The 26,533-nt window shown below is 39.9% G+C and overlaps 1 protein-coding gene and 1 long non-coding RNA gene across 36 annotated transcripts in view; one reads left to right on the top strand and one right to left on the bottom strand.

The window, feature by feature from the left end:
* The window catches only part of LOC308472756 (dystonin-like), a 306,554-nt gene that overhangs the window by 214,491 nt on the left and 65,530 nt on the right, over positions 1-26,533 (top strand). For all 34 annotated transcript variants that reach the window (XM_080997848.1, XM_080997841.1, XM_080997871.1 and 31 more), the window contains 5 exons: positions 124-323; positions 1,680-2,175; positions 3,373-4,847; positions 23,162-23,323; positions 24,138-24,308. In XM_080997848.1, coding sequence (XP_080853974.1) covers positions 124-323; positions 1,680-2,175; positions 3,373-4,847; positions 23,162-23,323; positions 24,138-24,308 — 2,504 coding nt within the window. The remainder of the gene's footprint in view (positions 1-123; positions 324-1,679; positions 2,176-3,372; positions 4,848-23,161; positions 23,324-24,137; positions 24,309-26,533) is intronic.
* Positions 330-17,773, bottom strand: LOC308472843. 2 transcript variants are annotated; one of them, XR_013983766.1, is made up of 4 exons: positions 17,083-17,773; positions 14,561-14,689; positions 13,935-14,132; positions 330-445 (listed from the first exon to the last, which is right to left on the bottom strand). It is a non-coding gene; the product is annotated as an uncharacterized lncRNA (long non-coding RNA). The 2 variants fall into 2 exon arrangements; XR_013983767.1 differs by lacking the exon at positions 330-445 and having other exon boundaries at positions 13,548-14,132.

Below are 26,533 nucleotides of genomic sequence, written 5' to 3'. Positions count from 1 at the left end.
TAGCGGGAACCATCTGCATGTCTACAGCAAAGCACTGCCATTCTTTATTTGTTTGACTATTTCATATGAAATTACTACGATTATCATGCAGTTTTACAAAATATTCCATTCATTTTTTCACAGATTCCAAATGGAGGGAACTCAGCCAGGTAACAACTGATAGACAGAAAAAACTGGAAGAGTCATCAAATTACCTGACCCAGTTCCAGGCAACCGAGGCTCAGTTAAAACAGTGGCTGGTAGAAAAAGAATTAATGGTCAGCGTGCTTGGACCACTGTCAATTGACCCAAATATGTTGAACACGCAGAAGCAGCAAGTTCAGGTGAGCATTTGGTCCCATTGCATATTATTTGTAGAAAGATGCTTGTGCTTCCTGGATTGAAAACACTGCTATTGTGGACCCATCACCAGTTTGGTTTATCCTTTTTTTGGCGGAGTGTAGTTCTGAAAACAAATATGAAGGCACCAAACAAGAATCAGTTTTCTAAACAAAAAAATATGGAACTAATAATGTTAATAATGACAAAAAAGGGCTTCTGTGTGGTGAGAGAAGTGCAGCTAGAGGTTAAAGTTTTTAGCAGGGGGAAATGAATGGCAGCACCTTTCTTCTATGACCCTGTGCATATATAAGCAAGTATTAATCACACGTGAATTGCAAAATATTCCACACTCACGACCAGTATAGATATTGGAAAGGAAATATGGGGTCTCACTGTTGTCTTTTCTTCCTAATGTTGTTGCATGGTATGTGATGACACTTGGAAGTGCAGTAGGAGGTGCTTAATCTTTTGCCCACTCACTGATTCTTCCTTCCAAATACTCCCACATATAATTTCCCCCTTCAGCACACACACAGGCTTCCAAAATCAGGTGTGAGCTTTGACTGGGGGGGAAAAACAACCTGGATTTGTTTGGTTTTTGCAGGGGAGAATGAGGACATGTGGGAGAGGTTGAGCACCCCTACCCACCACTCCTCCCCACCAAGTACCCACCCCTACCCACTTCCCATTATTTTGACAGATATGCAACTGGAAGCACTCATTTGATGGTCTTCTGCTCTTAGAACTGTCTTCTAAGAAGTTTTCTTCTGCTTTTAGAAGTCAAGCGGGAAAGCTAATGACTAGACATAGTAAAACCTTGGAGCAGTGGGCTGTAGGGGCTTGTTTGGCTCTCAACATTCATGGTTCCACAAACTGCAGTGAAATGAACATGTGCACTTTAATTGAGAAGTATTGTTTGAGATGATGTCTGATGTGATAAAAACCACGGTATTTGATCTGTGGAGACTGCTTCATCCACACGTGTCAATGCTCAGGTTGATTGATTTAACATGTGTCTCAAAGCAGGAGATTAGGTCATGCAAATCAGATGTTTTCCAAGGTGCCTCTTTATCCTTAGTGATAGTATATGCATGGTGGAGTTGACACAGGGTGCACCTGCTCTTCCACATCATGGGTTGCAGTACTGGATCAGCAGGTTGTCTGAACCAGACGTAAGGGATAAATATGAATATATTAACCTACCTTAAAGCGATACTGGCAGAATGCCTTTTATTTTTACGACCAAGAGCTATTTCATGTACTCATCAGCCTAGGATGCTACACTAGGTAAACGGCTAGTACAGTTTGTGATATCTGTTTTTTCCTTACACTTTCCTGAAATTACTTTCTCTCATCAGATTCTGCTCAATGAGTTTGACACTCGAAAACCCCAATATGAGCAGCTGAATACAGCAGGACAAGGGATAATGAAGAGACCAGGTGAACACCCACCGTCTCACGAAATGGTGAAGCAGCAACTGGCCGCTGTGGCGCAGAAATGGGATGGCTTAACCGGACAGCTGAGTGACCGATGCAACCGAATCGACCAAGCCATTGTCAAAAGCACAGAATATCAAAGCTGCCTGAAAAGCCTTTCTGAGAAGCTTAGTGTCTTGGATGATAAACTCAACAGCAGCCTGGCTATAAGTACAGACCCTGATTCTGTGAAACGGCAACTGGAAGTGGCCAGAGAAGTGAAAGAAGAAATTGAACGGGAAATGCCAAAGAGAAAGGCTGCTCAAGTTCTGTGCGAGGAATTGTCCGCACTGGTGGCAGAAGATTACTTGAAAGCTGAACTAGCTAGGCAATTGGATGGCATCTTAAAACCCTTTCACGATATGGAACAAAAAGCAGGTTCGTTAACATCATCATCATCATCATCATCATCATCATCATTTTTTATTTGTATGCCACCTTTCCACAGTTAAAAAACCAATGCTCAAGGTGGCTTACAGCATGACAAGATTTACATAATTACAAAAGTCATAAACAATAAATAAACCACATCAAATGAGATAAGATGATATTGAGGGCCTAGATTCTATGAATGGGTGGGTGAGAATAGCTGCATATTTATAGACTATGCCAGTTATTTGAATTTTTTAAGATATCAAATGCCATGTGATTGACAGTAGATTGTATATGTGTTTACCAGTGAGTGATTCACACATTGTAAATTAATGCTTCTGTGTGAAATTTATGTAGGGAAAATACATATATTTCTCCAACCTTTGTGTATTTTTCTTGACCGTGCCACAGTTTCAGACAGGCTTAGGGTTCATCCACACTTCTATATGCCCTGCTGCTTTCCCCTGGAGAAATTGGCGGTTTAGCGCTGAAACAGAACAAACGGCAAAACCTGATTGCCATTTGTTCCGTTTAGCACTAAAGGGCGGGTTTTCCAGGGGAAAGTGACAGGGCAAAGCTGCTTGGATCCATGCTTTCCAGGCATGGAAACTGAATTAGCTAGGCAAGCAGAAAACTGCTTGGACCCGTGCTTTCTAGGCACAGGACAAGTATGGATGAGCCCTTACTTGGGGGGGGGGGGGGCGTTGTTTCAGACTCAACAAGGGAGTCCCAACAGGAGTTCTGTAAAGTTGTAACAGGACTGGCAGTGATATTTGGAAGCATTTTATCTCAATGACTGTTGAGGGATTACTGCAAGCTTTACTTTTCATAGTGCATGTCGTTTATGTTTGTGATGTTTATAGTGGCGCTAGTGATCATACTATCCTGGTTACCTGTTTAGTTCCCCACCCTCAAGAATCTCTTGTTGTCAAGGGATTATTATTATTATCAAGGGGTTATTATTTTAGGCTGCAATACTATTATTTTCCAAGCTGGTGGTCTTCAATAAACCCATCAGCTAACAAGCTCCAATGAAGAATAATGTTTAATAAAACATCTCAAATTGCAATAGGGTGCATTTTCCTATAACATAATGTTTCTCCTTGATTGAAATAACATCAACCAAAATCCTAGTTAGAAGCCACTCAAAGACACGGATTTTAATAACTTTTGTTTGTTTGTTTGTTTGTTTGTCTTCTGCAGGCAATCACATTGAGCAACTTCAGTCAACTTATGTTAGTTCTCATCAGTTCCAGCAAATGTCTAAGGACTTTCAGGCCTGGCTGGACAAAAAGAAGGAAGAACAGAATCAGCCGTGTCCCATCTCTACCAAGCTGGAGTCTCTGTGGACATTAATTGATGATCAGAAAGAGTTCAAGGCTGTCTTGTCTGACCAGACTGGTTCTTATGAAAAAATCATCACAGAAGGCGAAAGTTTACTCCAAAAGACTCAGGGAGCAGAGAAGGCTGAGCTGCAGGCCCAGCTGAACTTGCTCAGAGGTAACTGGGATGAAATGAACAAGCAAGTTAAAGAAAGGCAAGATAAATTAAATGATTGTTTGGAAAAAGCCCTTAGATACAGAGAGCATGTAGAAAACCTACAACCCTGGATAGCGAAATGCCAAAGCAATATCTCTCAAATAGAAATGAGCATAGATCCTGCTCGGCTAGAGAATTCCATCGCTCAGGTGAAGAGCTGGCAGAAGGACCTAGACAAACACCAAGGGTTGGTGGAGCTATTAAGTAATGCAGCTGAGACATTACTCAGTGCCTGTCAGACAGACAAAGACATTATTGAAGAGGAGAAGACACTGCTGATCCAGAACATGGATATAGTCACAGAACAACTGCATGCTAAGAGAGATTGTCTGGAAAAGATGTCTCAGAGACTGAAAGAGTTTCAAGAGTCATCAAAGGATGTTGAAGAGCAGCTGAAGAATGCCAGAGAACAGCTGGAAACACACGATTCTCTCAAACCCCAGACTTACAGTAACAAACACTTGACGATTATGCAGGCTCAGCAGAAAACACTCCAGGCCGTGAAGGCTCAAGTGGACCTTACAAAAAAGCTTGCCCAAGAACTGGTGGCAGATGCTTCAGATTCATCAGGTGTCTCTGACCTCTTGTTGCAGGCAGAAACGTTAGAAGAAGAATTCAGCACCATCAGTCAGCAGGTTGAAGATAAATGTTCATTTCTGGAGACTAAACTCCAGGGAATTGGCCATTTCCAAAACAGCATCCGAGAGATGTTTTCTCAGTTTGCAGAGTTCGACGATGAATTGGACAGCATGGATTCTGTGGGTAGGGATCTTGTCACACTGCAGTCACAGCGAAAGGATATAAAAACTTTCCTGAAAAAGTTGGAGGAACTCATAACCAGTAATGAAAATGCAAATAATACCTGCAAAATGATGCTAGCAAATGAAGCTGAAGCTTCTCCAGATCTTGCAGGTATAAAAAGGGACTTGGAGGCTTTAAATAAGCAGTGCAACAAGTTGCTAGACAGAGCAAAAGCCAGAGATGAACAGATTGAAGGGACTATTAGCCGCGTTGAAGAGTTCTACAGTAAACTAAAGGGGTTTTCTAAACTGCTTGGGGAAGTTGAAGAGCATGAAGAGTCACAGGGTTCTGTTGGAATGGAAATTGAGATGATAAATCAGCAGCTGAACGTATTTAAGGTAAGAAGGACCTTTCTGAGTTTTTAGAATTCTGTATTGTAAAATGAAAACTAACCGTAAGAATATTGTGACGTGAGCTCCTTAGTAGTCTAGACCCCCAAGGAAAAGTGATTGGGTTGGCCCTCCTTTTTCAGCTTATAGATCATGTGTTGTAAGCCAGTCAGTTTCTTAAGAATTGCGTTCAAAGTCATTTTTCATGTTTCCCAACAGAGGGTGCTTTTTGCCTATTTTAAAATGAGTGAGATCTAACATAACATACATCCCACCCAATGCATTCCCGTCTTGAGATCTAAAGCTTTATTAATAAGCAAGTTTTGTTTGTTTGTTTATGAATTCAAATGCTTCCTCTAATTTCAACGGAGAAACGTAATTGCTGCAAAATAGTTACATCATAACATTTTTATTTGCCTTGTAATGAATAAGACTTGAGTTGTCCAACAGGAAGTGATATCACATGCTCCTTTGGTTTGGGGGTCCTTGGAATTTACAAGTAATTTGAGGGTTGTGGTCTGAAGTTGTATGAAGTGTTCTCAGCTCGGTGTTCTCATGAAGCAATTTAGAAACTGAGAAGATGGTCTTCTCTTTGGTCAAAAGTTATTAGAGAAGCATTCTTAAGTTGTTTTAAAACAGAATGTCCTGCATTTTGCTTTGAAGATCTCCAGCAAAGTTGAGCTTCTTGGGTTCTCCTCTCCTCTCCTCTCCCACAGCTGTCATGATTAATGGTAATTTTTAAATGGTAATTTAGTGCAAATACACTAAATCATGCTTCCATTCAAGCATGCAGAAGGGTTGTCAACTGCAGCTTTTGTTATTCAGAGCAAACTTTTACAAACTTGGATCTCCAGCTATTGTTAAACTACAATTCCTATCATCCCTGACCACCAATCCTGCTAGCTAGAGATGATGGGAATTATAGTCCAACAACAGCTAGAGACCCAAGTTTGGGAAACACTGCCCTAGAGCTTAACTAACACAGTTCAATTTACTAAAAAAGTTGGGATTCTTTAAGAATCTTTACATTTCCTTTGCTTCCCATTGTTACTATACTGCCTGGCTGAGAAGGCTCAGTGCTTCTGTGGCAAGAGAGCCTTCTCATGAACAGATTGCTGAATGATGGGATAGAATGAGGGCAGAAGCAGCCCTGAACTTTCCCCACCTCCACACCCATTCAGAATATAGCCATAATCTTTCCCTGAGAGCAAGACAAAGCACAATGAACACAGCCTCCAGCATCCCACGCCCCAGAGGCATTGCACAGGCATGCAGGAAGAAATAGATCCTGCTCTGAGTAGTGTGTTCATATCAAACAATTCCAAATAAAAGACAATGGGGAGAGGAACTGAAGAAGCTGCAATTCAACTGTCCTCTCTGACAGCTGGTGCTTATATATGTATTTGCGGCAGATATTTATTTCATTTACTACGTGCACCATATGAAGAGCCAGCCCTCCTGTGACAGAGTGAAGGTGAGGTCAAACAGAGTCCTGGGCGAGGTCCAAAAAGGCTGAGATTAGCTTTCATTCCTGGGGATTGTCCCAAGAGTCATGACATGGGATCATGCCAGGCATTATGCAGCCAAGAGGTTTCATCCAAACCTGGTTCTCAGGATCAAGAAAAGTACTGATCAATCAGTCAGGGCAAAACAAAGAAGTGTGGAGGTGAGCTAAGGCAAAGGCAACAGGCCATTGGCTGTGCATTTGTTCTCCTGAAGCATAGTTCTGGTTTCTGTCTTGTAACCCCGGCCCTCATCCAAGAAAGCTGTCTGGCAGAATTTATTTTAATATCCAGTGTGCCTAAGATAAACTCAGTGGCTGAAAGCAAAAGAAACAATCCTGCTTGGGCACTAGGTGCTAACTTCCATTCCATAATGAACTTTCATCTCCTAAGATGGCACAGAAGGGAAGCACACCACTAGGTCCCCTTGCCTGCTAAACACCAGAATCAGTAGAGTAAAGGCATATAAAGGCCTGAGCAAATGAAACATTCTTTACCTGGCATACAAAAAATAACAGAAGGAGCCCTTCTGAACCAAAGATAGGGCTCCCCTGATGAAAAAGCCCTGTTTCAGGTTATCAGACAATAGTACCTGAAGAGATATAACAGTGGGCAGTGGAAGCAACCACTTTTTAAGGTACACTTGCTTCCAAGATGGGTTTTTTAAACTTGAAAGTCATAAAAAGTACTTAAAGGATTGCTTTCTCCTATGTATTTCCTTCAGTGATCAATCAGCGTCAGAGGTCTTGCTTTGCATCTCCCCAACAGCACATATGCGGTGGGTGAGAACAATGAACAGGGCAATATCAGTTAAGGCACCAGTGCTCTGGACTGCCCTCCCCAGGAAAGCATGTCTGGACCCACCATTGTGTACATTTCACAAGCTCTTTAAGAGCTCTTTTGCAAACCCTTTGACTGAGGGTAGCTGATGGCTGTTAGCAGATCTCTCTGCTACTGTGATGATAGTGGTTGTGCTACTACCATTTGTTTTTCTGTATTGTTTTACTGGCTTTTCTTTTTTAAAAGAAATGTGACAGGCTTTCCTTGCCATATAACAATGCAAGGTATCCCCCAGATAAATATGGGATGAACAGACGTTTGAGAATTTCCTCTGTCTTTCTCCACCACATCCTTGAAAGGGGATCAATTATATCCCTGAGGAGCTGTAGTCTGTGCAATCTACTGGCCTGTTCAGGCTTTCTTTTTGTAATTTGCAGTAAGAATTGGAACAATTCTGTAATTTGTAATTCTGTATTTGTAATTATTACTTCATTTTATAATGTATATGGAACAGTTAGAACAAGAGACAAAAAATAAAAGGATGAAAAACAAAACTATAAAATAGGAATGTAGAATGAGTTAAAATAACAAAGTAAAGACTTTCAACTTTACCAGATCATCTATAGTTGCAGATTTGCCAGGGATGTGACAAAGGTTGTCTTGAAAATTATGGTGCCGCTGTATATGTCATAAAGCAATGCCAAATCGTATCAAAAGTGTAAGATTTGGGCTGTTTTCTATTGAGTTGCAATTACTATTCATGCTGTCAAGATCATATATAAGACTAGTTCTTTTGACAATATATATTTACATTGGTATCATCAAAAATATTCAGTAACATTAATTTTGGACAACAAACAATATTTTCTTTAGTGATATTTATCATTTCTCTCAAAATTAAATTAAATTTTGCACCAACTGACATTCCCGCTATAAATGATAATATGTGCCAAGTTTATTGCAAACCCTCTAACAGTCAGGTGATATAGAACAAAATATTTTTGACATTTGCAAAGGCTTGCAACACCATCTGTGTAACATTTTTAAGTTTTCCCTAAGGAAACCAGAAACAGATTTTTAGGGTCATGATGCCCAAGTTTTATTCCAGTCCTTGGGAATAATTTGTGTGCCAGTATCCAGTTCCCATATCTTTTTAAGGGGTGGCATAGATCCATAAGTTACATTGAGCAATGTAGAGTACAGTTTAGAAACTAATCCTTTCTCCCCTCTACCCATTGTGCTTAATAATTTTTCAGATGGTGTTAAGGGTCTTAGAGCTTGTGTTTTTACATGTTCTTTTTAAAATAAAACTATGAATTTAATTAAAATAAATCCAGTTTGTGTTAAGTTAAGCCTTCTTTCTCTATGACAGTTTTCACAATTTTTTATTAATTTCGCAAGTAAAAGCTGCACTTTTTTGGTTTAGACTGCAACAAACTCTTTCTTTGTCTGATTGTGTTTTGGGAACGTCTGACTTGGAGAGCTGGTGTTTCAATACGTTCGTGTGTATTGGGGTACTGTATATTTATTTATTATTTATTACATTGTATATCCCACCTTGCCTCCAAAGAGATCAAGGCAGCATAAAGCTTCCCCCCTCTCCATTACCCTCACAACAGCCCCATAGGCTAGGCTGAGAATTGGTGACTAGCCCATGGTCACCCAGTGAGCTTCATGACCAAGTGGGGATTTGAAGCTTGTTCTCCCATGTCCTAGCATGACACTCTGATTTATTTGTTTATTTATGAAAACATTCAGCATGTTCATTCCATGTACATTTTATCTAGAACATCTTTGGGTTGTAAGGGAAAGGAGAATGTTAGCCGCTTTGAGACTCCTGAAGGGGAGTGAAAGGCGGGATATCAAATCCAAACTCTTCTTCTTCTTCTTGTATTCACTTAGTCATGCTTAGAGTAGACCCACTGGAAATGAACAGGACTTAAATCATTTCTAAAGCCCTGTTGATTTCAATGGATCTACTCTAAGCACAACTAAGTCTGGATCCAATTTGCTTGGCAGAATGTGTTCATCACATGCAACAATGCATTTTGGCAACAGTCGCACACAAAGCTTCACAAATCCCTGTTGTTGGACTACAAAGATTAGTCTCTTTCTTTGTCTTTAGCATCCAATTCAGGTTATGTGAGGGCAACTTGAATGGGTTTAATAGCACACTTCTGAAGGTCCTTTCGGAAGGACCTCTCTTTTTCTTGAAGATATACACCTATGTTTGCAATAAGAAGAAAAACAGAGCTTTGTATTATTATTTCTATGAACCATTCTATGAATGGTTACAATTGGGTGGGGGTGGGAACCAATGGCTAAAATGTTTTGATTTGAAAGATAGTTAAATTGATCTTTTAATCTGCTCCTTGATGATACCTGATGGGTATTTTTATATGTTTTATTACAAATACTGTGTGTTTTAAATTTTGTTTTCCCTCTCTGATTATTTGTGGGGGGTGTTAGCGGGTTGTTCTTGTGTTTATTTTGATTATGTATTTTGTGTTTTTATATTGTGATTTTATCCTGTTAACCGCCCTAAGACCTGTGGGTATAAGGCGGTATATTAATTAATTAATTAAATTATATTATTCCTGATAATCCGTATTATCTGTTTTTATATATGTAAATGCATTTTAAACCATGCTTCATTTACAAATAGGAATATGAAAAGTGGTTCGCATTATCCACTTTATCCAATAATAAGTCAACAGTCAACCGCAAAATTGTAAATTTTTCCTCACAGTATATGCCTTTTGAGATGATGGTGTGGGCTTCTTTCAGACAGTGACCTGGTTTTCATGCCACACTAAGACAAACCATCTCTTAGTGCAAGTGTGCTGCTCCCAGAGAGGAGATAATGGTCATCTTGCTGCTCCTCAGTTGTTTTGCTGCTACACCAGACTGAGCTAAGCCATGGTTTGACTTAGCCTGTCATCTTAACTTGGGCTTGTGGCATGTCTCTCTCCACCATAATCATGATCTGTAACCAAGGTGTTTCCTGTGGACGACCACCATTTGAGGCAGAGACCTAGCTTTTTGGTCTCCGTTCCTTGTTTTAGCAGTAAGCTACGGTGAGGGGTTGAGGGTATGTGTGTTGCTATTGTCCATAACTGCACCATCTCCTTTACTAGCAAATCTCTTGATCCTGGGACAGGCTATCAGAGGGTCTGTACCTGGTGCTTGGCCAAAGAAGCAGACTGGGGATGCTGCTGGTCTATCAATTACCCTGTTGCCCAGCAGCATGCTTGATCAAGCTGGTCAGGGTAGTCTCTGGACTATTTCAATATCCATTAGAGGCTGCCACTGTATTGGCTGAGCTCAAGACTTAAGGCCTTCATTACAACCATACAGCTCTCTCAAATAGTCATTGGTCCAACACATCATTTAGGAGACACCCTTGATGTAGTCTTTGCCCCAAATGACATGAGGGATGGACTGAGGTTGGGTGTGGAAGTGCACTGCTTTGTCATGGTCCAATCATTACATGGTATAGTTTAGATTGGTAGCAACAATTTCCTGACTGGGAGCTGCCATTAGAAGTTTTGCGGCCAGATGGGCTGACCTCCAAGTACTATAAGACATTAAAAGACTATTTGATACAACCCTTGATGGAGGTCAGCAATGAAATTATGGAGGGGAAGAGGGCACCGGAGTCGTGGAAGGAAGCGTTCATCACATTAATACCAAAGTCAGAAACTGAAAAGACACAACTTAAGAACTACCGTCCCATCTCTCTTTTAAATGTGGATTACAAAATATTTGCAGACATTTTGGCAAATAGATTTAAAAAAGTTTTAAATGAAGTAATTCACAAGGACCAGGCTGGCTTTCTCCCAGGTAGACATCTGTTTGCTAATACAAGGAACATTATTGACATCTTGGAACTTTTGCAAACAGATATAAATACAAAAGCAGTTTTAATTTTTATAGACGCGGAGAAGGCCTTTGACAATATCTCCTGGAAATTTATGATGGGAAATTTAAAAGAGATGGGAGTGGGACGGGGTTTTGAGAATGGGATTGAGGCGATATATTCAGAACAGAAAGCTAAATTGATAGTTAATAATGTGGTTACAGAAGAGTTCAAAATTGAAAAAGGGACACGACAAGGTTGCCCTATTTCCCCTTTGTTATTTATTTCGGTTCTGGAAGTGCTATTGAACATGATTAGAGGGGATCGGTTGGTGGAAGGAATTCAGGTCGGTCAGAAACAATATAAATTAAAAGCTTTCGCAGATGACTTGGTCTTGACCTTGCAGAAGCCAGAGCCCAGTACGAAAAGAGTATTACAACTGATTAATGACTTTGGTCGGGTGGCTGGATTTAAACTAAATAAACAGAAAACTAAGGTTTTGGGGAAAAATTTGACTGACACAGAGTCAGAACGGTTTCAGAATGAGACGGAACTCAATGTGGTTAAAAAAGTAAAATACCTAGGGGTAAACATAACAGTAAAAAATCTAAGTCTATTTAAGGATAATTATGAAAAATGCTGGACAGAAATTAAGAGAGACTTAGATAGTTGGTCAAAATTGAAACTTTCTTTGTTAGGCCGAATTGCTGCTATCAAGATGAACGTATTGCCAAGGATGTTGTTTTTATTTCAAACACTTCAGGTTTTGGACAAAACGGAGTGCTTTCAGAAGTGGCAGAGAGACATTTCTAAGTTTGTCTGGCAGGGCAAAAAGCCCAGAATTAAGTTTAAGATATTAACCGATGCAAAACAAAGAGGGGGCTTTGCCCTGCCAGACTTAAAGTTGTATTATGAAGCCGCAGCGTTCTGCTGGCTAAAAGACTGGCTACTTCTTGAAGACACTGATGTGTTGGATTTGGAAGGGTTTAACAACGCTTTTGGTTGGCATGCATATTTATGGTATGACAAGGTTAAAGCAAATAAGGCCTTTAAGAACCATATTGTCAGAAAATCACTGTTTAATGTCTGGACAAAATATAAAGACTTGCTGGAAAATAAAACACCAAGGTGGCTTTCACCTCTGGAAGCTAAGGCCCGAAAAAGACCCAATATGGAGGCTAAATGGCCAAAATATTGGGAAATACTAGAAAAGGATGGAGACAATTGGAAATTGCAGAGTTTGGAGAAAATGAAAGACAAAGTGCGAGATTGGTTACATTACGCTCAGATTAAAGAAGTTTTTAAAAATGATAAGAAACTAGGGTTCCAGGTGGAGAAATCGAAACTAGAAACAGAATTGTTAGAACCAAAGATTAAGGTATTTTCAAGGATGTATAACTTGCTGTTGAAATGGAATACACAAGATGAAACGGTTAAATCGGCTATGATAAGGTGGGCACAGGACATTGGGCATAATATCATGTTTGAGGACTGGGAGAGGTTGTGGAGTAATGGATTGAAATTTACTGCATGTAACGCTCTGAAAGAAAATGTAATGAAAATGATTTATAGATGGTATATGACCCCAGTCAAACTTGCCAAAATTTACCACCTGTCTGATAATAAGTGTTGGAAATGTAAAGAGTGCGAGGGAACGTTCTTCCACCTCTGGTGGACTTGCCCTAAAGTGAAGGCGTTCTGGGAAATGATTTATAATGAATTGAAAAAGGTATTTAAATATACCTTCACTAAGAAACCAGAGGCTTTCCTTTTGGGTATTGTCGGCCAAGGGGTGGCAAAGAAGGACCAGACATTTTTTATGTATGCAACAACAGCAGCAAGGATACTTCTCGCAAAACACTGGAAAACTCAAGATCTACCCACACTGGAAGAATGGCAGATGCAACTGATAGACTACATGGAACTGGCTGAAATGACCGGCAGAATTCGTGACCTGGGAGAAGAGAGGATTGAGGAGGATTGGAAGAAATTTAAGAACTATTTACAAAAGCATTGTAATTTGAGTGAATGCTAAATAAGATGCTAGACTAAAACAACTGAGCACCACTAAATTTAGAAGTTTTTAAGAAAATAAGTAAGACTGTGAAAATTTAGCTCCCTCTGAGAATTATAAGATTATGAAATATAGAAGGGATATAAGAATTTAAATAAGATGATAAATTGCTGACAAAATGTTATAACGATGAAAGTGGGAGCGGGAGGTGTGAGGAAGTCCAAAGAAAATGTGAAACTATGTTAAGATAAATGTTATATTGTTTATTATGTTTACTCTTATTGTAAAACCCAATAAATTGCTTTAAAAAAAAAAAAATAGAAGTTTTGCGGCCAGGTACCATCAGTATGCTGGTGTCACTCAGCCATAACATCTGAATTAGGAGCAATTGTGCATGCCTTGGAACAGTGTCTGGACCCAGTTTTTAGCTTATTGATGTTTTTACTTGTTTTGAATGTTATAAATACTTATTTTTAGTGATTTTTTTACTGTTATTGTTACTGGATTATTCTTTTTGTAAACCGCTTTGAGGTTTTATTATAATCAACGGTATATAAATGTTGTGAAATAAACAAACGAATATACATGACGTGCAAAGCAGACCACTAAGTAATAGTAAAGTAATAAAGTTCAAGTGGTAGTCCCAAGCTCATTGGAGGAAGGGAATAGCAAATTGGAATTGCGACTAGTGACTCTCCTTTGAAATCATTACCAAGAACGATGGTCCATAGGCATATATTTTTACAATTAACAGTAGTCAGTCCACTTTTAACGAGTATTGCTTTTGGGTAGCTGAGAAGAAGATTGTCTGCTTGTGGTTCTTATATCTTATCTATCGGTATTTACATAGAGAAAAGAGGATTTTGTTTTGTGTTCAGAAATCCTACCCAAGAACAAATCTTCCAGTGTTTCCAATCAAAGCTCCATTTTCAGTTAGTTACAGTAGCTGGCATATTGTATTTCATGGTGTTTCTCTTTCATTCTCTCACTTTCATTCAGTTTTATTGTAGACCTTTGTGCTTTAAAGAAAGTACGCATTGAATGAACGTGGGCAAAAGAAAAATTCAGCAGATGAACTTGCTTTACTTGGGTTACACCATGCCCATTTCCTCACAAAGAGCCAACCAGCTATGATGATCCTGAAAAACAAAAGCCCTTGTTTAGTTTGTATTTTGCTGAACATTGTAATGAGCTACTTCATGCTAGGGTGGGGTTGTGGGGAAGCAGCGTTCAATCTCTGCCACGTAATTACAATCCTTGAAATGTCTGCAAAATATTTCAGCCATAAACCTGCCACACTTTTTATTTATTCTTTTATTTATTAAAGCACATGGATTTATGTCAGTTTCTATCACTGAATGGCTCATTAAATCCCCTCCCCCATTTAGACCATTACTAGATGCGGAAAGGGTCGTTTCAGTATATTTCCAGTGTTCAGATATATGTCAAGAGGTGCCTTCTAATTGCGCTTCATAGGAGATCTGGGCCCGGATGAATATTCCAGTTGATGAGCTTGAACTAATATTTAAATTGGTTTAGGTCGGTGTCGTAGATGGTGGCCTCTTACCTTGTTGATTGAATCAGTGCAGTGTGTTAACTCTTCCCTGAAGTACATGGTTTCTTTTCAGAGGCGCCTTCAAAAGTAAAATTATATTTTGTTGCTGCATCAACTTCAATATTTGCATCTGTTTTGCAGCTTAAATATAAAATGAAAAAAAGAATAATAATTTATTATCACTACATTAAAGAAAAAAACTCAACATACATTTGGGGTGGCTACCTGCATACAGACCTTATCCTTTGTCCAGAGCCCTCTGTATATTCTAATGCTCACATGGAGCTCCTTTACAGATGGTCTTCCCCATTCATTTAAATGGAAGGAGTAGCTGCGTGTGTCAGTTCAGGTGCTGCCTTGGACATGTACAGTGCCTGTTCAACAAATCCATGCTCAGCTGACTATAAATACATTCTGGGTTGGGAGTGACAGACTTCCTTCAAAGCGAGGGTCTTAAGATTCATTGTCATTCCAGTACTGACCCATTTTGCTGCTTGAAGCAGAGCCCAAATAGTGTCTCCTGCCCCCCCATCCAGGGCCACTGTTTTGAAAACACTTGCTGCACTTTATTTGGGAATATCCTTTGTGGCACACAATAAGATTTAGTTTGGAGTAGTGAATATGTATGGCAATGGACTGCCAGAAATTTCATTCCTGTCTGCAACTATCCCTTCTTATAGTGCTGCCTTCCCAAGGGAGGGGAGCTTTTTCTGCTGTAGTTTTTGTATATGGTTTGTTGTGACTGCAGCTTGTGGTATGAAACATTGTCTTTTTAGTGGGACATGATTGTTGTTAACAACGTGGGCATTTTTATATGTAGATATGCTGGTATACATATGGCAAATAAATTAACAATCCACCAGCCTTTAGAAATGAGCTGCTCTCCTTGCTCTGTATTATTTTTACTCTCTTTAGTGCTTTAGCTATTTATTTTATTAAAAATATAATATGCCTTCCATCTAAATAGATCCAGAAACAAATAAGTAAAACTACTCATGCTATTACCTCAATATAGTGTGGTTTTTAGGAGTACTGTACTGGGTGAGATTTTTGAAAAGTTGCAGCACTTCTTTGCGTGTTGGGATTTGCAGTTGTCTGAGAGCCAGGAAGTGTAAAAAAATATCAAGCAAATCCCTTTTCATTGGATTAACTGGATTGTGAATGAAGAATGCATTCTGTAGTCATTCAGAGAGACCAATTTGCCGGCTAAATCCCTAATTATAGAATATAATGTACATGTGTTACAAATATAGAGCAAAGGATGCAATCCTATGGAGATTTTTCATGGGGCTTGCTCAGAAGTAAGATCTGGCTGTTAATTAAAATTGATTTATGGTGATGGTGGAAAGTAATTCAATTTGATTGAATTCTTATTATACAGCTGGTTAGTTTAGTTTATAATGCTACATACCATTAAAAGTGACCATCCACTATATTCAGATTCCTGTTAATCTGCATAATTTGTAAGTACTGGATTATTATTTTTGTTATGAAGCAGAATAAGTGCAGTTTGTCAGTGTTTTAGAAGGGTCCTGGGTAGTCTGGTCCATATTTGTATGGTGTCAGGTTACCCGGTTAAGCAATATGTAGTAAATTTTTGACATTTTGAACTAATTAGCACCGGTTTTTCCATTCTGCTTGTGAGCCACCACCCACCCACCCACCCTCTTTTCCTCCAGAATTACAGAGCACAGACTCCGATATGCAGGAGTGCTGCAGACAGGAACTTGCTCCTTTGTGCACCTCCCCCTGAAAAGGCTCAGCCTCATTCAGAGACAAGACAAACAGTAAAAGTGAAAGATGGCTAAGTAAAGTCATGTGGGGCAGGAAGCGTAAGGGGGAAGAGCTAAGAGGTCAGGCACCTCCTAATGCTCGGTTGGAATAATACTCAGGGAGCGAATGCGATAGGAGCAGATGTTGCCTAAAGAATAGCAAAGGGCGTTTCTTTTAAGCTCACTATTGGGAGGGATGCCTGTCAGACCATAAGAAACCAGGGAGAGCCGGAAAGCTTATCAGCTGCGCTGGGCAGGACATGTGAGCGTTTATTGTTGTGAGCTCTTTTTAATGCCTTCTTCGCTACAGCTGCGCTTCAAGACGGAGATGAAAACAGTGACCATGCTCTTGTAGCCACCGTTTATGCAAAAAAAAAAGTCCTGCTGAATTTAAACAGAATGTGAATCTGTTGTGCCTTTGTGCCGGAGTGGAGGAAGAAATGCTCTAGTTTCCTGCTGTGTTGCCTTAAAACAGGACAACAACTTTCAAGGAATGTGTTCTGCGAGAGAAACTGGGGGGAAAGTTTCTTTTTCTACTAATTCTGTTCCGTTGCTTTTTTGTATTATTATTATTATTTCATTGGTCTGGCTCCTCAGAAAACTGTTGTGTTTCCCATGGAACTTCTGAACTCACCACAGAGAAGCTTTAAGGAAGCAAGGAATAAACTGCCTTTTGAATCGAGGTTATTTATAGCTGCTGCCAAAAAAGGGGGAAAGCTTCTTCTTTTATTATTATTATTATTATTACAACTCTGGATGTACCTTTGTTTTTCCTGAAGCCTTTCTCTGTGCCTTGGTCTCCACAGTCCACAGCTCTTCTGGTTTGTTTTTCTTCAAAAGCGTCCACAACATGGCTTATTTATAAAGGAGATGGAATTCTGCAAGCCATTTAAATGGATTACAGTTAATCTGTCACCTCCTGAATATAGCGTGCTGCCTGCTATAATGCTGATTCATTTTGAAGACTTAATCTGGAGATTTAAGACACACATTTTGACCTAAAAATCGAAATGAAATGCTATGTGGGAAGTTCTGAGTCTTTTGAGCCACTTAAAGATTTTCCTGGGGTTTGGGGGGTTTGTACATTTTGTTGGTGTCTTTGTGCGTTGAGTTAGTATTTTAAAATATTAAAAGGTGTGGGGGGTTTTTTGTTTCCCCTCTCCCCACCCACCCCCTTCAGCTCAAGCACTTTATATTTTAGGGGCAGGGGGAGAAATGTTTTAAATCACAGCCAGGTAAACTTACACAGATGCACTGATTACGACCTTAACCGCCTCATAAATTATTTCCTGTGTTTTAGTATGTAAGCATCTTTCTGCTGAGGGCAAGTTTACTGTACTTTTTAAAAACTGCTTTTCTATTACTTTATTTTAATTTTTACTTTATGTGTGTTGCGTGTCTCCAATAAGGTAGCCTCGCAGCAGTGCTAGATCTGTTAATTCCTGCAGAAATGGGGAAGCCGCTGAGCAGGCCAGACTGTTTGCGCCAGAATCCTCCTTGTGTAGGAAAAGGTGATGAAGAAGAAGAGGATATAAATATTGAGGACTGTTATGTTCCCCAGAGGTCAATCTATGACACAGTGCGGCTGAATGAACAGATTGACTCAGGTTCTAAAGGCAGCCTCTCCTCCAGGCATTTCTCAGATCGGACTTTGCCGTATAGTCATAGAACACTGGACCTTAGTACATTGTGCTCCAATGGTGCCCTCTCCTCCTCTAGTGTCTTTGAACTCAGAGGACGGGAAGCCAATAAGCTAGATGAAAAAATGATCTTTGATGCCCTTAAGCTGAACAGTGACATCATTCGAACAGCTGGCTTGCCCAAAGCAAAGTATCACACAGAAAAGAAAGAACATAGGAGATCCTGGAGGATGCTTGTCCCACCAAATTTTGCAGACTATGCAAATAAAAGTGAGTGCTCACTTGATGGGACTGTTGATGTGTCCGACTTAGCAGCAACAGGCCAGGTCAAATGTGGGACTAGTTCTCTAACTTCCGAAGAAGATGACTCTGGTCTGTGCAGTCCTCCAGCAGAAAGAGAAGAAAAACAAGATGTGCTAGAAGGGGAACAAACTCAATTTAGGAGCATATCTTCCATAGACGATAATCAGTTTGTGGGTAAATTTGGATCATTTTCTCCTACCATTTCTAGTAGTGAACATCAAATTTCATTGCTTACCTCCAGAAGTGCCCCTACCAGTGGACACTGTCGAGTAAAATTGCAGAATGCTTCACATATAGAGCAAGAACCTTTCTGGAACTATGAGGGCAACCAAGGGGAAGGAGATGGACATTGCAGTCCACTGACATATTTGAAAGAAGACCTCTTAGCACATCCCCAATGGCTCCAGGATGGTGAGAGGGAACATGATTTCACTTTAGACAAAGAGGAAGTGAGGAACAGCGCTGAAGTTAATGAGCCATTAGACACCCAAGACAAGATGATTGAAAAGGACCTCCTGGATATTTCAACTCAGGATATAGATATTTATGATGATGATGCAGCTTTACATGCTAGTGATATGGACTTAGTAAAATATGTGATTTTGCATGAAACTGAGGAAAGTAATATGGCCCATACAAGTGCAATAGAATTGTCCTGTCAGGCTTTAGAGGCTAATAATACCACATGCTGTCAAAAAGCAAATCCAATCAGCGCTGAATTCAGCTTTTGGACTACAGGCATGCAAATAGAACAAACCTTGGATACAGTGTGCAATGGCATGTTGTCTTATAAGGTAATTCCAAACTTAAATGCATTCTTTTCATGCTGCAGGGTGGGTTATTTTTTATTTTTTTATTTTATTTATTTTTTCTTCTGTAATTGCATCATGAATGCTTATGTTTAGATTTTGCTAATCTACCCAAAGAGCTCCTTTAGAATCATTTGCCCAACAAGTTATTAGAAGGCAGAAATTGGCGAGATGGTCACTTCAGTAAATTGATTAAGGGCAGTTTGTGACAGGGTTGATTGCTTCCAGCTGTTTGGTTGCATGGCTATTTATTGTCCAGATGGTGCCTGTTACCCTTTATTTGGAATGCTTCCACTAGGCATTGATGTTCAGCACCCCCTCCTCCCCTCTCCTCAAATTATGTTTCAAGCAGTCAGTGCCATTCAAGGGCAGATAGGCCTTCCCTATTCAGATTTAACCAGATTTCAGCTGCAGCCATATACTGTACACACTTTCATGGGAGTAAGGCCCATTAAACCCAATGGGCATGCTTCTTCTGAGCTGACAAGTATAGGATTGCACTGTTCATCATAAAGGTATACACAACGACGCTCAGATTGCTGCGGTTTCCAAAGTACACAGATTAAAGGCTTGTTGCACGTACTGAAATTATTTCCTTGCATCTTCATGCCAAAAAGTAGTCCTAAAGTTGTAGGGGATTTTTTACAAGAGATCTTGTAACATTTACTGAGCGGTGAATGAAGTAAGGAAGTAGAAAACAGCTTTGTAATAAGCATGGGGAGCTTGTGAAGTCTTTAATTTAATTTTGTTCTTTTTGTTTTTGGTCACTCTGATCTGGTTGTGTCTTGAGTTATTTTAGGACTTGTTGCTAAGCTGTTCTGGCAAACTCTAGCCTCAATTCCTACTTTTGTGAGTGGGTATGTGTATCTAAACAACAAATCAAGGGGAACAACTCGGTTTGGATTGCTATGGAATTGTCTTAAAAATATATGAACATCTGAAATAGAGAGTTGGATTGAAGGACTGCGTTACTAGTTCCATGGGCCTAAACTGGAGCAGGACTTGTGTTTCTCACACAGCAACCTCAAACACAGGAAGCTTCTTTTGAAAGAGAGGGGAATTTCAAAAGTAGTTTATGGAACCTGGGGTGTGTACATGTGCCTGCCTGTTCGATTGCCAAAGATACTACTGAGCTAACACTTGGGTATGTGTAAATTAGCTTTTGCATCCCAGCCCTTGTTTATTTCTCTAAAGTAAAGAGAACTTGCCCATATTATATATTATTTTGTGGGAAAGGTAAGACCTGTTTGCTGTTTTCAACTACTTGGTTCCTCAGAACTCTGCTTTATAATGCCCCCCCCCTTAACAAATCCCACAATGTCCTGCAAATAGGTAGTGCTATTGAGTGCAGCAAAAACAGCATTATACGTGTGTGTGTGTGTGTGTGTGTGTGTGTTTGTGTATTCCTGGTTGCTACTATGTAACACACCACAGTGTCAGGATTATTGCATGTAGTCTCAAACGTGTGTGAGCTGTCCATGTTCGGACTTAAGTTCCTCACTGCCTCTGCAAAACCCCCTTCTCCCGGTTATTCGTGTGGATTTAAGGCCTCAAGGAGAGATGGGTCACACACTGTCCTGTGTGTCAAATGTGCTTGCTGTGTGTTGAAGTGCTGGCTGCTGTTATGACGTAAACCTAGGTGTGAAAATGTGCTGTTTGCAGACTATCCTAGAAAATCTGGGTTTCTTACACAATGTGCATAGCAAGTTTCTTTTTTCCTACTAGTGTTGTGCTTGGCCATTTTGGTGTACAATTTATGTATCCCATCTTGGAGAGGCTTCTTATCATTTTTGTTTTCAATTATGTGAGCATAAAAATTACTTAGGGCTGATATTGAGGTACATCAACTATAAACATGCTTTATTTTCAGACTGTTACAGGAATTTGGGTGTCCTGGGCTACTTGAGTATCTAGCTCCTAGGTTCTGAGGAATAACTTTAGCTATACTGAGGTACACTTGTAGTATCCCCATAACATTGCTTGTATTAAGGGAATGATGTTACTAGTGGCAGCTGAAATAGATATTCAGGATGTGAGCCATATTTGCTAGTAAAGCTATAATAATAAAGCTCAGTACAGTATTGCAGTACAATGGCTTCACAATATTTTGCTGACTATAGTGAAATTGCTGCCAAGGGACAGTGTCTGTAGTAGCAGTAGAAGAAGAAAAAGAAGATTTTTTTGGGGGGGGAGGGGAGGGAGTACTTAAAAGGTAAGAAGCTTTAAGACCACAGTTTGTATAGCCTGGGTTCATAACCCACCAACAGCATTTGATGCCTGTGGAATATTTTCTGTCACTAGCCTTTGCAAGTTCTCAAATGAACATCACTTTAGGTTGGTGGGTTGAGTTAATCTGCATTATGATATCATTGTGTGAAGCATGCTTGAATTTCTTGCCAATGAAGACCACCTGGGAAATAAAGGGACATGGTCCCCACTGTTTTTCAGTATCTTCTAAAACAATATAACCATTACTAGTCTTATCTAGAAGGTGAATGCTGGTGTAGTTCCTTAGTCATATGATCAGCTCATTCTCCCAGGCCATTCCTGAGGTCCAGGCTCACCATATAGTGGCCCCCAAATCGTTGGATAGCGCTTGCATTTCTCCACTGTGCAGTTAGGACTGGGGCAGGTCCCTTCCTGCATGTGCCCAGCATCTCACTGCTCACTTGGTCTGTAGGAGCCACACTGTCCAACACCAGCTCCTCCCATTCGAATTAAGAGCACTGCATCATTTTTAAATGACTATGCAAATCATTATGCACCGCAGAAACATATGCTGAGCAATATTCAGACAATTGATTAATTTCCTCACCAGACTTTAAGCATTTCCCTTGTCCACCGTTACTACTCGTACTTTCAAACTCTACTATATAGACTCTGGGCACTGTGTATTTGGTCTTTCAGAAAGAGTTTGACAAAGTACTTCACCAAAGACTCCTTAGTAAGCTTAATCAAGGAATAAAAGGAGAGGTCCTCCTACAGTTCTGCAACTAATTAAGGAACAGGAAGCAGACAGTAGGAATAAATAGGCAGTTCTCCCAATTAAGAAATCAGCATTGGGACATGGGCTTTTAAACTTGATTATAAATTATAAAAGTGAGCAATATAGTAGCTGAGGTTGCTGATGGTACCAAGTTGTTCAGGGTGGTTAAAACAAAAAGAGATTGCAAGGAGATCCAAAGTGATCTATCCAAATTGGCTGAATCACACTAGAACCCAGGACCATAGTATGAAGCTAAATGTTGGAAGATTCAGGACAGAACTTAAGAAAGAATTTCTTCATGCAGTGAACTTTGACAAAGAAGTAGTGGTGACCATTACTGTGATTGGCTTCAAAAAAGAATTAGACAAATTGATTGAAGATAGAGCTGTCAATGGCTGCTAGCTATGATGGCTATGCTCTCTCTGTTGGAAGAAGTATGCTTCTGTACGCCAGAGTCACAAGTCCTTTTTGCACTCAAGTCCTGCTTTCAAGCTTCCCACAGGCATCTGGTTGGCCACTGTGAGAACAAGATGTTGGTCTAGATGGGCATTTGGCATGATCCATCAGGGCTCTTATGTTTTTATGGGCTACTTGTGTCTGCTGGCCATATGCAAAGGATAACTGTTTGCACAGAGTTGCATGGCCCCAAGAAGAATGGGCTATTGTGAACAGATATCTGAACAATTACTATCCACAATATGTCATCCTCTTCAGTTTGACATAGGTGTCCACAACGTGTACCTTTTGCTTTAAATATTGTTTGAGCATCTATATTAGGAAGATTCAGTATGGAGCACTATGTTTGTCTCTTCCTTTTAAATACAGTGTTTGTTTTTTTATGTAATAGCAGTTTCTTAACTCCTGTTTGGGTTAATGTGTATATAATTTACTCTGAGTTGTTTTGTGTTTACAACATTAAGAGCAATTTGACATGTACACTCTGTAGCTAAATACTGTCTTTCCACACTATGTTCATGACATGCTGTGTGATTTTACTACTGATACCTGCTCTGGTCGGCACTTATGCTCAGCATGTTCCAGACTTAATAATCTAAATGTGCCTTTGCCTTTCTTTCTTTCTTTCTTTTCCTTTTGATCTGAAGGTATTCGAGAAGGAAAAGATTGAACCACTGCAGGTTAAGCAACAGGAGGTAAATTGGTTGGGTCAAGGCCTTATTCAGAGTGCTGCTAAAAATGCTAGTACTGATAACCTTGAGCGTGATCTTGAGGATGTTAACACAAGATGGAAAACTCTCAACAAAAAGGTACGTTAGTTGTGTTTGCACTGTTGTTTACCTTTCTAGTCTGCTGTTGTTTTTGTTTTGCTCTTATTTCTGATTTTCACTACAAAGTAGTACTACACATTATTGTAGTAGACTGCATAATAAAATGCACAAAATCCCCAGTCCAGAACTCCATGTGTGCTCTGGTGCTTATGTAGAGCTCCTACAGAAGCAGACTACCCTTTGTCACATGGGTACCCTGTCATTTTAATGTGCATGGAAAGAAACCTGTAGAAAGTCAAAAGCCTAAAGGAAACAGAGGATTGCAAAACATAATTCATGGTGCTTTCTGTGTCATGCTGATTGAAGCAAAATGCCTACTCAACTGTCTTCAGCCCTATTTAGGGAAGTTTTTAATAACTGATGCTTTAATGTATTTTCAATCTTTTGTTGGGAGCTGCCCAGAGTGGCTGGGGAAACCCAGCCAGATGGGCGGGGTATAAATAAAAAAATTATTATTATATTATATTAATGTCCAAATAAAGATGCGTGCATTCAAGAGGCACATGAAGTACTTAGGCTTCCCTGGGGATTATCCCTAGGCAGGTCTACCTCACACTTTGTGCACCTATGACCTGCTGGTACAAAATGTTGTATTGTTCATACCTGTATTAAGACAATTTTAAATATTTGCTGAAGTGCACAGAATGTCACTCAAGTCAGTGAAGAGCTTCATAGTTTAGGAGCCTTAAATTGTTCTTATTTTCCCTAGGGGTTGTTTGATTGACTGGAAAGATGGAAAGAGGTATTGTGGGAAGAGGATAATATTTACAATGTTTTTTCGTTTGTTTGTTAGGTTGCTCAAAGAGCAGCTCAGTTGCAAGAGGCACTGCTCCACTGTGGGAGGTTTCAAGATGCTGTCGAATCTATCCTTAGCTGGCTTATTGACACAGAAGACCTTGTGGCTAATCAGAAGCCTCCATCTGCTGAGTTCAAAGTTGTGAAGGCCCAAATACAGGAACAGAAAGTGAGTGGAAGTTATTTATCTATCTTTAGATTAATTATATTTTCTCTGTCACCTGCTCAGTGGGATATTTTAAACTGTTTTTAAAGCTGTGTTTTAATGTTGTAACCCACCCGGGGCCTTAGGATGAATAGTGGGTAATTAATAACAGTAATAACATGTGGTGGCCTGGATAACAGTGTGGCTGAGTATGTATTAGACATGCGCTATAAGAGGTGCAGTTGCAAAAGAACTTGAAAAAAATACATCTCCATAGTCTCTGTGATCCCATCACTTAGGATGGTTGTCATGGATGCTCCTGTGAGGGGATGTGTTTGGCTTTTTTCAGGGGAAGGGCAAATTTTCTCAACCCAATCTGTGAAATTCTCTTTAAAGATTTGCCCTTTCCTACTTTCATTTTGGAATTCTCCCCTCATTTTAACAGAGGCATCCAGACTGTAGCATATTAGTGGCACAGGATCTATTAGTCCTGCCTTTTACTTGTATGGCTCAGATTCAGCGGTAGACAGCGGGTTTTCCTGGGGGAAAGTGGCTAGGCAAGCGGAAGTGTGGGATGAGCCCTAAATTGCTTTGGTTCATTCAATGAGAAAAGTGACCAAGAAATATAACAAATAGTTGGTATCTCATTTATATCCATCTCTTCTTTCACCATGGAACTCAATGGAGTTCCCAGGCAGCCTCCCATCCAGGCATTGATTGCATCCTTTGTCCGGGGAAATGTGGTTTTCTTCACTTCTTTGGGAAATGTGGGGAGCTGGTGCAGACTGGGGGGGACAGAGGCCATGTATAGCACAGAGTAAACAATCATTTCATTGGACCAGCTTTCTGTATATATTGCAAGGAAAACTCTGGAATATCTGTGCTGGTTCTTGGCATCATTTCATGCACGTGTACATTTCACTGGATGCACATCAAAAACAATTATTTTGAGGATCAAAAGCAATCTGATGTTTGAAAAGACATCACTGATATTGTGAAAAGGGGCAGGGGGAAGAACATTGTAGAGCTACTCCCTTAAGTTGAAATAAAGTTCAAAATTTTGTCAGGGCTTCAATCCTCCTTCATCATTTTGACAACCCTCCACCCCACCCCTTCTCAGTTAATCTCTTTTTCCCATATATGCCATTCAGTGTGGACATATACGAGTTGCCTATACATATGGGTTAGTAAGGGATGAAATCTGTGCCTGGTGTCAGCTTCTGCTCCACCCCTTACTTCCTGACTTCTGTCTCTATAGAGTTTTGTAGAGTCTGTTTTGATTTAGGGTAACATCTTGTTGTGCCTGTATCTTCAGTTAATAATGTCAAACACCCCTGCTTCAGATTGTTCAACAATTGTTTATAACACAGTTGCTGATGGATTGTTAGACCCTCACTTAAAAGGGGTGGGGAAAGAAGGTTCATATTAAATATTGAATTGGCAGTTGTGGAGTAAATACAGCACATCAAACTCTGTAACCAGATCCATAATTACTTTCCTGTTCAAAATAAATGTATGAGCAAGGAAAGAGCAGGTCACAGCATGCACAGCATCAGAGAGAAGTTGTGCTCTCTGAGCAGTCTTAACAAAAGGCAGTAGGAGAGAGGAGGGGGGATTTTTGGCTGAAACGTAGAAGGCAACCCTCAGGGAAGAGCACTGCATGAAGCTTAGTGAATCAAGTCCTCAGGTTGTCTGGCCAAAGTGAGTATCCAAAGTTGCAGCTGCTCGCAACATAATAATCTCCGAAATGATCATATGTTTGTACTGAAAATTTGGGACACAATCCAGAGAAAGTTATAACATGTTTGATTCCCCATTAAAATAATTTGGTCTTAGGAACATCATTAAGCCCTGAATTGTGTTCATCTTATTGAATGCGGCCACAAGTGTTTTGAAAGGTGAGCACTATATAAACAAACAGATATTTCTCTGGATTGCAGTGGATAGTTGCAAACATCAACAGTGTATTGAAAAGATGGGGAGGGTTCTTATGTGAAGCGGAAAATTTCCTATCCTTTCTTTTTCCAAAATGGAAAAGCTTCCCCAAAAGTTCCCTGCACTGTCATGTGTTATAAAATGTCCCACTGTGATTCCCCCCTTTTCCTGCACATGTCAACATCATACCTCATATAAGGCATATATATCTGTAGCCCTTCCAGAGGCTTCCAGGATAGCATTGAAAAGAAATCTGAATGAAAACATTTGGAAGGATGCTAGACCTTTACAACCGATGCTAAGATTGGCACAGT

The sequence above is a fragment of the Podarcis pityusensis genome (genome assembly GCF_964106645.2).
Source record: "Podarcis pityusensis genome assembly, chromosome: 3".
Classification (NCBI taxonomy): Eukaryota; Metazoa; Chordata; class Lepidosauria; order Squamata; family Lacertidae; genus Podarcis; species Podarcis pityusensis.
This window is presented reverse-complemented; position numbering and strand designations above follow the sequence as displayed.